The 14,292-nt window shown below is 31.2% G+C and overlaps 5 protein-coding genes across 5 annotated transcripts; 3 read left to right on the forward strand and 2 right to left on the reverse strand.

Moving 5' to 3' along the window:
* Positions 1 to 2,883: 2,883 nt before the first annotated feature.
* LOAG_07677 (hypothetical protein) lies at positions 2,884 to 3,474 on the forward strand (the record flags this gene model as incomplete). Its single annotated transcript, XM_003143210.1, has 2 exons — positions 2,884 to 3,022; positions 3,404 to 3,474. 2 exons carry the CDS (start codon positions 2,884 to 2,886, stop codon positions 3,472 to 3,474), a joined length of 210 nt encoding a protein of 69 aa, XP_003143258.1.
* Positions 3,475 to 4,321: 847 nt separating this feature from the next.
* On the reverse strand, positions 4,322 to 5,014 carry LOAG_07678 (hypothetical protein; the record flags this gene model as incomplete). The annotated part of the gene is made up of 3 exons (XM_003143211.1): positions 4,322 to 4,474; positions 4,674 to 4,816; positions 4,969 to 5,014. 3 exons carry the CDS (start codon positions 5,012 to 5,014, stop codon positions 4,322 to 4,324), a joined length of 342 nt encoding a protein of 113 aa, XP_003143259.1.
* A 1,082-nt stretch (positions 5,015 to 6,096) lies between these two features.
* On the forward strand, positions 6,097 to 6,462 carry LOAG_07679 (hypothetical protein; the record flags this gene model as incomplete). Its single annotated transcript, XM_003143212.1, has 2 exons — positions 6,097 to 6,222; positions 6,385 to 6,462. The coding sequence occupies 2 exons, from the start codon at positions 6,097 to 6,099 to the stop codon at positions 6,460 to 6,462; spliced, it is 204 nt and encodes a 67-aa protein (XP_003143260.1).
* Positions 6,463 to 9,583: 3,121 nt separating this feature from the next.
* On the reverse strand, positions 9,584 to 9,787 carry LOAG_07680 (hypothetical protein; the record flags this gene model as incomplete). Its single annotated transcript, XM_003143213.2, has 1 exon — positions 9,584 to 9,787. One exon carries the CDS (start codon positions 9,785 to 9,787, stop codon positions 9,584 to 9,586), a length of 204 nt encoding a protein of 67 aa, XP_003143261.2.
* A 1,667-nt stretch (positions 9,788 to 11,454) lies between these two features.
* LOAG_07681 (hypothetical protein) lies at positions 11,455 to 12,629 on the forward strand (the record flags this gene model as incomplete). The annotated part of the gene is made up of 4 exons (XM_003143214.1): positions 11,455 to 11,564; positions 11,602 to 11,665; positions 12,365 to 12,425; positions 12,484 to 12,629. The coding sequence occupies 4 exons, from the start codon at positions 11,455 to 11,457 to the stop codon at positions 12,627 to 12,629; spliced, it is 381 nt and encodes a 126-aa protein (XP_003143262.1).
* Positions 12,630 to 14,292: the final 1,663 nt, after the last annotated feature.

The raw sequence follows: 14,292 nt of genomic DNA on the forward strand, positions 1-14,292 counted from the left end.
GTTTGTATGTGTACAATCATCCATCTAATCATTTATTCATTTTTGTAAAATTTATCATAAATGTTTACATTAAAATTTGTTTTTTTCTTTTCTTTAGTTACTGATAATATGTTTACATTAAATTTCGTTTTTTTTTTCTTTAATGACTGATAATATGTTTACATTAAAATTTGTTTTTTTCTTTTTCTTTATTTACTGATAATACCTAGCATATAATGCAATAAAATTTTTCTAATAAAATTTTAATTATTTTCAAATACTGTTTAAATTTTTTAATAATACTAGAATACATTGCTCATTTTAAAGAATGTAAATTGGTGAATGAACGCAGTGATAAATCATTAGAAATATTCTAAGCATTTAATGTATAAATTCTCTCGAGTTTTCCGACACTGTGTCTTTTAATTTTGTATAATTAGATCTGATTTAAACTAGTCTTTTGTTTTATCATATAAAGCCTGTCAATTTTCCGCTAATTTCATTTTCTCGATGCTGTTCTCAACCTTTGCCAAAGATCTAATAATCGAACATTAACCTTCTCAGATATTTTTTCGTAAGGGAATAGATTCAATTTCAAAATTTTTCAATATTTTTTAACATTTTGAACATATTTGGAAACATTTTTTTAATTAAGAAAATTTGCAACAAGTTTGAGAAATTTGTTTATATATAAGAGAAAAGAATTGACAAAATATTGATGTGATAATTATGCAAACGATGCCATAATTAAATAAATGAGTGATTGAATAAATAAATAAATCAATAGGTAAATGGAAAGAACGATAAATAAATATTGTTAAATAAACATTCATGTACTTATAGATGCCATAATTAAATAAATGAGTGATTGAATAAATAAATAAATCAATAGGTAAATGGAAAGAACGATAAATAAATATTGTTAAATAAACATTCATGTACTTATATCAACCTCTTTGAAAAAATTGAAAAATTAATTCATGACAAGTTTTTGATAAATTGTGATGCAAAAACATTTTTTTGTATTTTGACATATGAAATAATTTTTGTCGTTTTTCTTTTAAAGAACTAAGAAAATATTTTCTTTTACGATTCATGATAAAAGTCATTGAATTTGTTTGCGATGGGAACATAACTTTTTCATATATTTATTGAAATTCTCATTCTCAATAGATTGATGATTAATAAATTTTGTCGAGGGATTTTTTTTACTTAGGTAAAATGATTTATTATTGATCGATCTGAGTGAACTGATGAAATTACAATTTTATCCTATTCGTCATTTTTAGTTGTTAATAACACTGAAATTTCGTTTTAACGCCTTTCAAAAAAAAAAAAAAATAATGATAATTTTATTTTCAATATGGTTGTATGATATTTTATATGTTCATATTTTTTTCTTATATGTCAATTTTTATAACTTATCGTTTAAACATAACGTGGTAAAAATCACGTAAACGTCTATTTTTATGTATAGCTATCACCATATAGCCATTTCACATATAATTGTGGCAACCATAAGATGACCATAAAAGTTTAAAATTCTTAACGTTTTTGTAGTGTGATATATATATTTTGTTTCTTTTTTTTTTGATTAGAAGAAATTTTTTTTTTCATTTTACTACATTTTCATATATTTCATATCAATGTGTTGTTTTTTTGCTCTTCATTTTTGAAATGAAAAATGGTCGACATTTAAATTATTTCCATGGTAGCTATATGAATCCCATTTCCTGTCCAACCTGTTCAATTATCAAATGAATCATAATGGCAATCAGAACGATGTGATCGATCCGAATCACGAACATCCAGTCGATATGTGCCACTCAATCGTTTGTTTTTCTTTTCATCATAATAAAAGCATGTTTGTTGATAAAAAATTTACAATTGGAATTTAAAAATTTTCGGAAAAACAAACAACCTAATTATTTATCTTCTCTGAGAAAAACAACGATAAAAAACGAGGAACAATCGTTCTGGTTGCAATAATGAAAAAAATTTTCCTTAATAACTCCGAGTTAATTTTGCAATAGCCTAAAATTTGCAAAGGAAAGCTTCCTAAAAATTTAAAAAAATATTGGCCTAAAATTTAAAATTTACAAAAAAACTTGCAAAAAAGATGTTTCGAATTTACAAAGTTTTTATTTCAAACTAATTTTACTTGCAAAAAAATATTTCATGTATATAAACAAAAAAAAAGAGGTTAAACAAGACTATATCTTCATTAAATAATGTAATTTTGACTCCTCTTTTTTTGCAAACTCTATAAACTTTTGGTCTTTCCGTAATTTTAAGTGAATAAATCTATATTTAAATAGTGGTACCATACGTAACACTTTGAATACAGTGGCGGATAGTGTAAATGCGACAACAGAATTAAGCCAATGAATGCAAAATGAATATGTGTTATTTTTCTTATTTTTCTTTTTCTATCAAATTTATTGTTTATTGAATTTACTTTTCCTAAAAAAATTATTTCATTGTAAATAAGACTTTTTTTTTTATTTTTTTGTGTAGGAAGATTTTTTTCTTTTTTATAATAGTTTCTTCTTCAAATGTATTTCATATTATCGTATTATTATTTCAATTGCGTTTTTATTTGAATTCTCATTTAACTTTCATATTTTTCATTTCACTTTTCTAATCCAAATATTTCGAATTTAAATTCAAACGCAAATACAAATGCATTATGAAGAGTTGTAATATTTTTTGATCTGAAAATTTTTACAAGATTTCTGCATCATAAAATGAAAAATAGCCAAAAATAGCCAATGTTAAATTATTATAATTTTTTAATTTCTCTATTCTTTTCAAGTTTCTAAACCTTATTTTTCAAATCATAGCCTTAACAAAATTAAAATTTAATTTACCCAAAAATAAAAAGCAAACTTCTAATTTCGGGTAATGGGAAAAAAGTCGTTTCAAACAGAAATGGAAGTAACTGGAAGAATTTCGGCGGAATCAACTGATGGTAGCTTACGACTTAAGTCTGTAGGCAATGAAGATATGCAAAGCGAACTTACTATGCTTAAAGATAATCAGAGTAAGCATTTTTTTTCATTCTCTGAAAAATATCATATTAAGTGAGAAAAAGAAAAAGCTCATAGAGATGCAAAAAAAAGAAATGATAAGATATGATAGCATAATATGATATGATGATTAATTTTTTGTTTATCAAAACATTTGAGTATTATCTATGTTTTCCATTACTGCAATTGTTGATGATTCGTTGTGATAAGATATGCTCATATCTTACACTTAAATATTGCAATTAATTTAATTCAATCTAATTCCAAATCATTTGGTCACATCATATATTGTTAGTGAATTATATTCATTATTTAGTAAATGAATCATTTGATGATTAATTTAATTCATTCACATTTAGTGTGAAAATTTTTTTTTAAAAGAAAAATTTTCGAAGACCAACATGCCGTAACAGATATTTTGGCTACATTTGTAAACGATATTGATGGTACCGCGAAAGTATTATGACGTGGTTCACTGAAAAAGAAGCAAACTACGGGAGAAATAAAATAATTTTTACGTAAATTTTGAAAAAAATAAAATAAACTGTAAATTTTCAAATGGCGAAATTTAAATTTTGACCGGAATTAGATAGCAATATCGCCTTTTTAATTATGAATTTGAAAGAATTTTTTTTCTTTTTTTGAAACTTTTTTTAAGCTCTCTTTGACACTTATTTCTTGATAGTGGAAGACCATTGTTTTTCGGATGACATGAAAATTTTCAAAATTCTAAAATTTTAATTTATCATTTCAATTAATACTTTTCTTACAGTAGGAATTAATAGCTTTAGCTTTGCTTTTATTTAGTGTATGCTTCAAAAAAAATCGATTGAGATTTTCGAAAAATAAGAGACCAAATCGGAATAAGAATTAGGTATTGCTTGACAAAATTCGTTTCTAATTACAGGAGTAGTATTAAAAAAAAGTGCTTGATCGATAACTTCACGACGAAAGGTTAATATTGAGGTGAGGGTTTACCACAAAAAAAGGAAAATTTTTGTTTCCATAACAATTTTTCCGGAATTTCTATTTTTATTTCATCAAGGAGAGAGACTTATTTGGACGCGGACGAACGCACAGAAACATTGCGGAATATACACTCAAGTTCTCTCCAGAAAACAAAAACGTGATATCAAGATTCTAGGAACTTGTTAGAGATGCGATCCACATTTGTTCAAAAACCAAGACAGTAACATTTGAATAATTCCTCATTGAATCAAAATTAAGTCCGTCAAAATGCTTCGGTCTCTCAAATTCCTGAATCAACTTTACATTTGTTTTAGCCTTCATATACCTGTTAATTTAGTTACATTTCAATTAGCAATTCTCATCGTTAACACAGGATTCAAAGGCCAAACATACCGACGTGTTGTTGTACATTCCGTTGTGAGACAATGAGATAATTTTGCAAGCACAACCGATAATGGAGTGGTAACTTCACAGTTTTGGCCAAATTGTTTCTGTTTCTGCATAAAGTGAGGCAAAAATCATTGTACTTGACCACTCAATTAATTAAAAGTTTCTGGAATTTCTAACTAAATACGATACCCTGTCGCAGATTCTTTCTTGTCCGCGATAATAACTAGGAGTTCTTGAAATTCTTCTTGAATTATTTTCACTCAAAACCTCAAACTTGGGTAATTGAACCTTTTATTCAGCAATTACAAGCACGCCAGCAACATAAACGCGAATGCAACCAGCCACCCGGTACCCTCCTTTGTATCCAAAATCCCAGCTATCCCAGGGATGAGGTGGAGGCGGAGTTATTGTGAAGAATGATTTCCCACGGTATGGGAATGGTTGTTGTACTTAAGTGCATTGATACATTGGCATGGAATATTCTAAAATATGCTTATGAACAAAGCTTAATCACATTCAATAAGATTTCAGTAAGACAATTAATTATTGGAAATTGAGTATCACTTATTTTCTTCTACTTCTCGCGATTTCAGCGACATACCCAACTCTACGATGTCCCGGGACAAATATAGGTCACAGCTGCGCATTGGCTAATCTTGTCACACATTTCACTCACTAATAACTATTAGTCTATAGTTAACTCAGAAGTTTATGAAGTTTATGAAACTCAAAAAAACGAAAAATTTGAAATCAGTTCAGGAAATGATTGAAGTGACTCGTAATTGTCAGAATCATTTCTCACTGACCATTCACTTCCTCCCACATCTTTCAAATTCTCATATGTAACCGCTTTCCATCAATATTGCCCTTTTTTTCCATCAATATTGTTACTTTTCATCAGTACTATCCAATTTCTCGTCACTCCGGTCATATCTTTTATTATGTGGCGGAGAAAACCGGTTACTTCTGCATTTCAAATCTTCTTCAAGAAATCCACTTGCTTTTCAAAACATGAGCCAAAAAAAACTAGATTGCTGCATTAGTTAAATTAAGAAAGTGTTAAATAAACTAAACATTCTTCCTTTATTTCGAACGAACTCGATACTTTCTGATCCAAAAAATTTAATGGCTAATTCAAATGCGAAATACTTCTTGGAAGTTGATGACATTTACAGTGGCAAAATGGATCTAGAATTCGACCATTATTGTTCGATTTTCAGTCCTTTCTCAGTACTCGTGCATTTAGCCAATAAATTATTCTGGTCCATATGAAGTAACAATCATCAAAAAAAAGGAAATCTCATATTAACCAACGAAAAAGCTTACGTATGATAAGTAATCAAAGCCAATAGCTTCTGGCTTGTTTATTCAATTCTATAGAGATTTCAGAGTCGTGGAATACAACATTATTTATGAAAATTTCGAAGATAGCTAGGATTATATAACTTTCCATCCCCAAGATTTTCTCTCCTTTCTAGAACTTTTCGAAATAGAATCGCATTGTGCCTTTTATAATTACTTCATTACTTTGTTTATATTGCAAGTTGTTTGTTAGTATTTCTTTGTAAGTTCATTAAATGATTCGATGAAAGTGAGGCAAAGACAATTCCACTTCATTGCTCAAGTGATTGAAGATCTTTCGAATCATTTCATAAGCTCAAACTCAAAAAAATGACAGTAAGTTGACGGCTAAAAAATTGCAGAGTAACATATCGGAGACCAATTCAAAATGGAAAAGCAATTTGGTCAAAATATTAATCGTAGCAGAAAAGAAATTCGAGCCATCTTGTCAGCTCGAAATCGTTCATCACCCAGAGAATTGCGTGAGTATATCACGTTGCTAACCACTTCAATGGTAATCATTTGTACACGTGCATGCGTAGATTCCCACGTTCATATCAATGTTATCATTACGCTTCCCGCCTGTCTTAGAACATATTGCTAACTTTACCTTTTGCAAGCATGCTTGTTGTATCTCTCACCTTGGAATAGGAATTTTAAAGGGAAGCAATTTTAGTATCGCTATTGTGCACATCTTCTACGCAACAATCAAGCTCATGCATTGCGCGAAGAAATGATGCAGGCAGGATGCTAAAACATCACGATAAATACCGAACGAGTGATAACATTAACACGAAATCCTCATCAAGAATACAATCAAATAGTGTGAGCTCAAGTGAAATGGCCAGCACTGCAAAGGAACTAAACATAATAACAGGCAAATTTTGAAACGTCATCTATCAGAAGCAGCTTGAATTTGAAAAAAACTGCGCAGCTGAAACAACCATCTTCCTATCAACGACAACACAATTTTTCATAAGGTCAGAATCAAAAAATTTTGTTGAGCTGTCGTGAAAACAAAGTTGCTAATGTCAACTGGACCGAAAAAATTTATAATACGTTAAAATAATTAAAGTATATGCATCACTTCAAAGAAAACAATCAGAGTATATGCATCATTGTTTCTTAAATATTATCTTATTTAGATCATTTTTCAATAAGTGATTCATTGCATAATAATTACAATTAAATCTCCAACGTATTAACTGATGAATCGTTTATCCAATTCCTGTAACATTATGGTAAAGGACTACCGCTTGATAACCAAACTACTTGTAATCTTTGGTCTTTAATGAGCAGATGGATGTCGGAAAAACTCCGAAAATCATAATGCAAATTTTCTGTCGGATTACCGAAATTAAAGCTACGTTCAAACAAAATTTCCACAATATCCTTCTGTGACGAAATCTTGTAAGTAAAATTAAAACAATAAAGGGAATATAAGCTAACAATGGAGAGCATAAAACAAAAACGTCTCAGTACCTACACAATTGACAGTGCCAATGGGCAGCCATATCTCCACGATAACCCCGATGGAGCTTACAAAACTGCTCCCTAATCCTTACATGTATATGAAAAAAACCAATGAGGGAAGTTTTTACAACCAAGCAGACGACACATCCTTTTCGTCTATTCTCCACGACTGAACCACAAACAACGACATCCCGACAATCAAATTATTATCGAAGGCAACAACAAAGAACTTGTTAGTTGATCATATTGCTTGTTTTTTTATAACTCATCATTGCTTACCAAATCGTCGTGTAATATACATATATATTTTATACCCTTTTTTTGATGTTAACTAATAATATTGTGCAAGAATAATATTACGAATAAATCTGTATCGCCGAAAAACGAGTTCAACAGAAAAACTATTTCCCAACACTGGATGGCAACTCAGCTTATGTACATTAATGGGCACATTGTATCTAATCTGATAACCGTGCTTATATTCAATAGTATATTTCTAGACTTCTGCTAAGCATTGCACTTCTTTGTCTTAGAATTCCTTTGTCTGAAAAATTTTTATGTAATGTATTTATTGGTTTTGTAATCCACAGCCACTTGTTCTCAATATAAATTAATAAGGATTTGAGATAAGGAGACACTATTGACTAAAAGAGGAGATACGAATCCATCCCTTTAAAGGAATCTCCACTATTTCACTTAATCCAACGATCCAACCATATTTGGCTCTGTTTCTGTTTTATCCTCAATAATTTCAATCTATTCCTCGGGATTAAAGTAACGATTGTGTCTCATTCGCGTCAATTTCTACTTAATTAATAAATACTATCTGTATTCTCGATATTCAGCTATATCAGAAGAATCAATAGATCCTCACGCATTCAATGATAATTCAATTTCAACAAAACAGGCAGTTTATCTTACTAAACATGGGAAAGTAGCTTGAAAGAAGTAAGTCGAGTTTTATTTGTTGCGAGAGAAGTAAAGCAAATTTTTCGTAACAAAATTTGTACACGAACGGGAATATCCGCAATAATAATTGGAAGAGCCTTAACGACCACAGGAAGATTAATTCGATTTCTCAATGAAATTAAGCAGTTTGATCTGAAGCCAATTGATCAATTGCCCAAAGAAGAAATGCAACAACGATACGAGGCAAGAAGCCTACTTATCGAAGAAAAAATAAAACACCTCAAACTGTATATTACAACTTTGGAAACGAATGGCAAATGGATGGAATACCTTCACAAATGTGTAATTTCTCAATAAAGAAAGAAAGTAAAATACGAGGAAATAGCCGCTGGGAATGCAAATATTCAAAAACTGAATTATCTCATTTCTCCCTCAAGGGAAACGGATTGCAAGTGATGAGAGGCCATGATATTATTCTAGAAAATTATGACATAATAATAAGGAATATATTACTGGAAAATATGGGAATCCTTTCTACAATAATCAAATCTTTACAATTAAGTCTACTCTATCAAGAAAATTGGTAGAGAGTGGATAATAACTACCGAGACTATGGGGAGAGTACTTCGGCAACTGGAGGCATCTCGAGCAGGAAATCTCGAACACTCCGGCATAGAATCAGCGATTGAAAGTAGACTACTATGTTGGATATAAGAAAATGTTTATGAAAATGTTTATCTTACGAACGAATTACAAATAATCGAACTACCAATTATGAATGCCAATAATGATTTCCATGGTTTAAAGGAATAACAACAACATTCTGAGATACATATTGGAACTGATCACTTTTTCGAATTTGTTTAACTGGAAGGAATTCAACAATTGAGTTCAGGATCCTCATTGCTTCAGTCGCAAATCGGATCTATATTAGTTGGAAGTGGAGAATATAAGCAAACTAACTAATATTGAACAATTTACAAATATATGTGGCCAATGTAACTTATAAAGATAGATCAATTCTGGGGATCAATTTCTAGATCAAATTCCTTCTAGATCAATTCTGGGGATTGGAATTCATTTTTGCAAGCATTTTTTGGAATTTTTTTCAAGCATTTTTATGCAAAGCATTTTTTGGTTGCTTCCTTCTCATTATTAGTTATGCATTTTCCGCTTTGTGTAGTGCAGTACTCAGTATTACCTAGATCTGATGCTAGTCTTCTTCCACCATGAAATAATATTTCTTTCTTCAGTTGCAGATTGACATTTGCCGTCTAACCATCGGAGGAAAATCGTACATTATTGTTTTCATCCGGAGAAATGTGTTTTAGCGTAACCATACCTACTTTCTGTCAGAAAACTCGAGAAAATTTGTAACATACATACTTTGATTGTCCCAACATATTGTAGATTTTCTCGGGTTTTCCACATTCCCGATGAAAGGAATTATATTTCTGGAGAAAGAATTCGTGTATTATTGTCTTGTGGCACTTTTAGTTCGTCGCGCTATGGAATTTTTCGGTTTTTTGATCTCCTGATAGTTTGATAGTTTGAATTCCTGTATTTTCTTCATCATTGATATCAAGAGGATTTTCTTCATCAACTTCGAAAGGATACAATAGATTTATTGGTCGATTCAAAAGTTTCCCATAAGGTACCTCTGTCTGAGCGTTTCCTACCTCGCCGTTTCCTACCATTACCTGTACTAATATGCTTAGTCTTTGGTACTTTCCATATACCTGGTGGAACTTCTAGTCCATTAATTAGCGCAATTTCTCCTTTACGCCAATAAGAAACCCAACCGTATCTGTATTTTCTATATTCGTGAACAAATCTGGCATTGTCATCAATAAATCTTTATCAAACTTCTTGCGCCCGTGTCAGGAAATATGAATGGAACTTTATCGTACTGCATCGTCAATTTTCTCTAGTGGAGACAAAAAAAAATTCACGGCACTTCCTTTTGATCATCAGAAATTCTGCAGAAATGAGAAACTGTAGCCGGCTTGGTCGGAAAAAACGGATAACGATAACATAAGGAACGTTTCATTACATACTGTTCCGGAAATATTGCTGCATCTCGTTGAGGTATTCGCTCGAATATACAATTGATGTTAAATTTTGTTCTATGATCTCTTTTTTTCTGTGACAAAGGTATCACACACAGAGGTACGGTTGGTGTAGAAAATCAGGTCGATGAGTAACAGTCCTTCCGTTGGTAACGGTCGGTGACGTTGTACATACGGTAGAGAGCACATTGCAGTCAACTTTCCTCCTATGTGAAACTATAATGGAATGCTCCTTTTTCGGAAAGATGGAATACTTACACTTTGCCTGCTCAGTTTGTTTTTGTCGTTGAATCTTTTATCTTTTAAAATTAGCCATGTAAACGCAGACAGTTAGTCACACAACTACTTTTGCACTTTATTCCTTCTAATTCTTCCGTATTCAATTTTTTAGTGTGATGAAAGATGAAGTTTCAGAAATAAGAGCAATTGGGAATCATAGCCTTGAATTCGTAGCCGAATCCAGTTAAAACATAAATTTGATTAAGAAAATCGACTAAACACTCTTTAGAATCAGTTTTTTTCTTTGTCAAAAGCAGGAAGTGTATTGTTGTCAATTTTACGCAAATACATAAATATTTGCATAAATATTACATGGATATAAATATTTAGTTACATAAATATTGCATGTTACATAAATTACAAAAATGTTTACATAAATATTACATCACATAAATATTTGGTTCGCTTCGTCCAACGCATTGAATTTAGCCAATGCTGAAACTAATGAAATGAAATCGCCTAAATTATTCAGTTAGTTGTCCCTTAAATATACGTGTGGACATCCCTGAAAGTCCACAAAATCCATTAGAACAAAACGTAAAAAAAATAAGTTTCCGACTAATCTTATTGCCAATTCTCACAGGATAAGTTTCCTTCAGTTGAAATACAAGGAAGACGTAAACCTTATTGCAATACTAATAATTGTACATTGCCAATCACATTTGAAGGAATTTTGGATTGCTTATTATGCTGTCATCTGTTATCAATAAATATTTGACTGTTTTGACAATAATGTGAGTTAAAGTATTTGCTGTTATCATATCAGTCATTCAGTTTACATTCGGGCTAATGTGTTCTTAAACTTTCAGTACATATTGTCAGTTGCTGAAACGGATGCACAATTGTTCATTTTAAATCTGAATTCATCAATGGTAGCAGAACAAGCAACAACTTAGGTTTCATACCTCTTATTAGGAATGGCACATTGTTATATGACGCATTAATCATTAATGCTTGTTCAAGCGTCAACAATTCAATAAGTGTTGATCAACAACGGTAATGCAGCAATATTATTAATGGACGTCGTCCAGGATGAAGTCGAACTCAACAGAATCCTTCTAGCTGATGGCGTTCTACTCTTGATGCTGGTTTGGATTTGCTCACAGACAATGCTTGGTGGAGGCTTGTTCATATACCTCATCATATAATTATTATTATTATAGGGCTATTCATATCACAGTAGGTACAAAAGAAATATTTGGTATAAAGAAATATTTGAAGGAAATAGTTGATACGGACATCTCATTCTATTACTACTTACAATTGTAGACAATTGTTTTACTTCCTCCAAATAACTTTATATCACCGTGCAGATTTCAAATTTTTAAAAATTATGCAAGATTTTGTTCTGTAGCAAATTATTAAAACTGATTCAAATCACAATCAATTTTCAATATATCCGGTACAAATTTTCTTCATCGAAGCCATCTGTATCTCCCTTTTTTCTAGTTTTCATTCCACTTACTTGTTAAATGGCTGAAATATTACGATGATTAAGTAATTGAAAAGCAACCGTTCTCTTGAAATATTATATTTCATGATTCAAATTTTCAGAATTCCTTAAGATTTGGTACCAAAAATGATAAATAGGACTGTGCATGTTAAAAGCGACGTTTTAAAATTCGAAAAAACTTCGGAAATATACAACTGTGTATATCATTACAGATGGATATTTTTTCCAGCCAAGTTGTTATATTTCATGCTTTGACATGGTTTGTTGATATTCATAACTCTAAAATACCACTCTCTCTAATTGAAATTGCTTTAATTAATTTTTCAATCAATAAGTGATAACTTTATCAGTGATCATTAGATGTACGGTTTAGGAAGCGTACTGATTGTGAGGGAAGTGCTCGCTCGCAGATAAATAACTGTAGAAAGGAGAAGGAAAGGTATTTCAAGTTGTATAGAAAAAAAGAACTGTAGGTGAAGAAAAAGTTAGCACAACCTTATTCCACGGTAACTTCCATCGAAATACGACATACAAGTAATTGTATCGTGGCATGAGTTGTCGATTGTTTTTTCTTTGTTCTTATTTTTTTCAGCCCACAGTCGGAATAAGAATGAACTGAAGTTGATGATGATTGGATTAGTCATGAATGTTATGCCAACTGTGAATAACACTGCACACAGGAATTATATATTTTTGGCTGAAATGAATATGCGCAATTCACATATCATTGACATATGACAAGATGCTTAGATTTTGACTAATAGTGTTTTACCAATTCAAATTTCACTAAAATTCATAATTAAAGAAGAAAGTGCAGATGAACTGAAAGCGAAAGAACAAGTTTACCATAATTGTAACTTTGTCGCACTTGTTTTAGAAAGAAATCGTTAGTTTATAAGAAACTGTTTCCTGCCATCTCTTTATTTCTTCCTTCTTATCAAATATGCGCCATCATCGGGAAGACGTAATATACGCTGAACAATTGGACTTCATCATAATAATTATTCGAATGAAATATTTAGCAAGTTGTTTAGAAAGTTTCTATTTTCCTCCATCCACCTTATTTTAGCTCTTTCCGGAAAACAAAAGCTCAATTTTAATGTGCATCTGTCGTAAATAGAGTTACTTCTCACAGTGCAACCACTGGTTTGTGGGAATCATATAAGTGAATTTTCGGTTCATTAATTTCTATTTCAGATGCATAAAGGATTAATAATTGACATACTTCTTAATCTTTCATGAAATTAACATTAGCTCTGAAATAAAACAGTTTGTTTTATGCTAACTGTCAGTGGTTACGAATGATTGATAAGGTCATGTCACTCAAGTTCGTTTCATCTTTCATCTTTTCCTGTCCTTGCTAACTTTTCCATTTAATTTCCACGAATGAAATCAAAAGCAGTTGACGGAGCTTGTAGATATCATAAATCTAACTACCATAAATTTCAGTATCTTGATATTGCCTGTCAAATCACAGGCGGATTTCAATTTTCAGCTAATTAATAAATGCAAAGTTGGCAATAGTCAACTTTGCTATTATCAATCTTCTGAAAGCTAAGTATTTTTACTGTTTAAAACTAATCTGATAAGTTGCGATCACTTGTAATCGTGACAGGAACAAGACATTTAAGTTTACTCATATCATTAGGACCATCAGTTGAATGGACTCATCTTCCGATATCAATAAATATTTCCATCAACTAGAACGCAGTGAAGACGTAAGCCTTAATGCAATAGTACGAATTGTGCTTTGCTGATCATATTGCAGGTATTTTGGATTGCTTATTATGCTGTCATTCTTTATCACCAAATGTTTGATTGCTTTAACGATAATGTAAGTTAAAGTGTTTGTTGTTATCATATCACTGATTCTGTTTTACATTCCTGCTAATGTTTTCTTCCACTTCCAGTACAATATTATTAGTTATTGAAACGGATGCACAGGCGGTGGCTGTAAACGCTGTTACATTCTCGAACAACTCGGCAGTAGGCGGCAACGTAAGTTTCATACCTCTTCTTAGTTTCAGACATTAAAGTTTCACATATTATATTAACATATTAAGCATTAGTGTTCATTTAAGCATCAATTTTCCCAGTTTTTTTTTTTGTTTTAAAATTTAAGACAGTGGCCTACAATGGTAACGCACTACAGTTTATTTTTCTTGGTGGAAGCGATCAAGGGAGAAGTCAAACTGGACAATCTCCTCAAACTCCTCAAAATTCTCCTAACTCAGATTTACTTGGAACTTTTTTACTAGCTTCATTATTGGGGTCGGGGGGTAGAGGCTCCCCATATTCTCCTCCATATGGTTATTATTATCCATACTTCGGTTACTCTCCTTATTCCTACGGTTATCCTCCCTATTACTACTATTATTATGGATAATTGTTTCATTTTCTC

Source organism: Loa loa, assembly GCF_000183805.2.
Source record: "Loa loa unplaced genomic scaffold supercont3.122, whole genome shotgun sequence".
NCBI lineage: Eukaryota > Metazoa > Nematoda > Chromadorea > Rhabditida > Onchocercidae > Loa > Loa loa.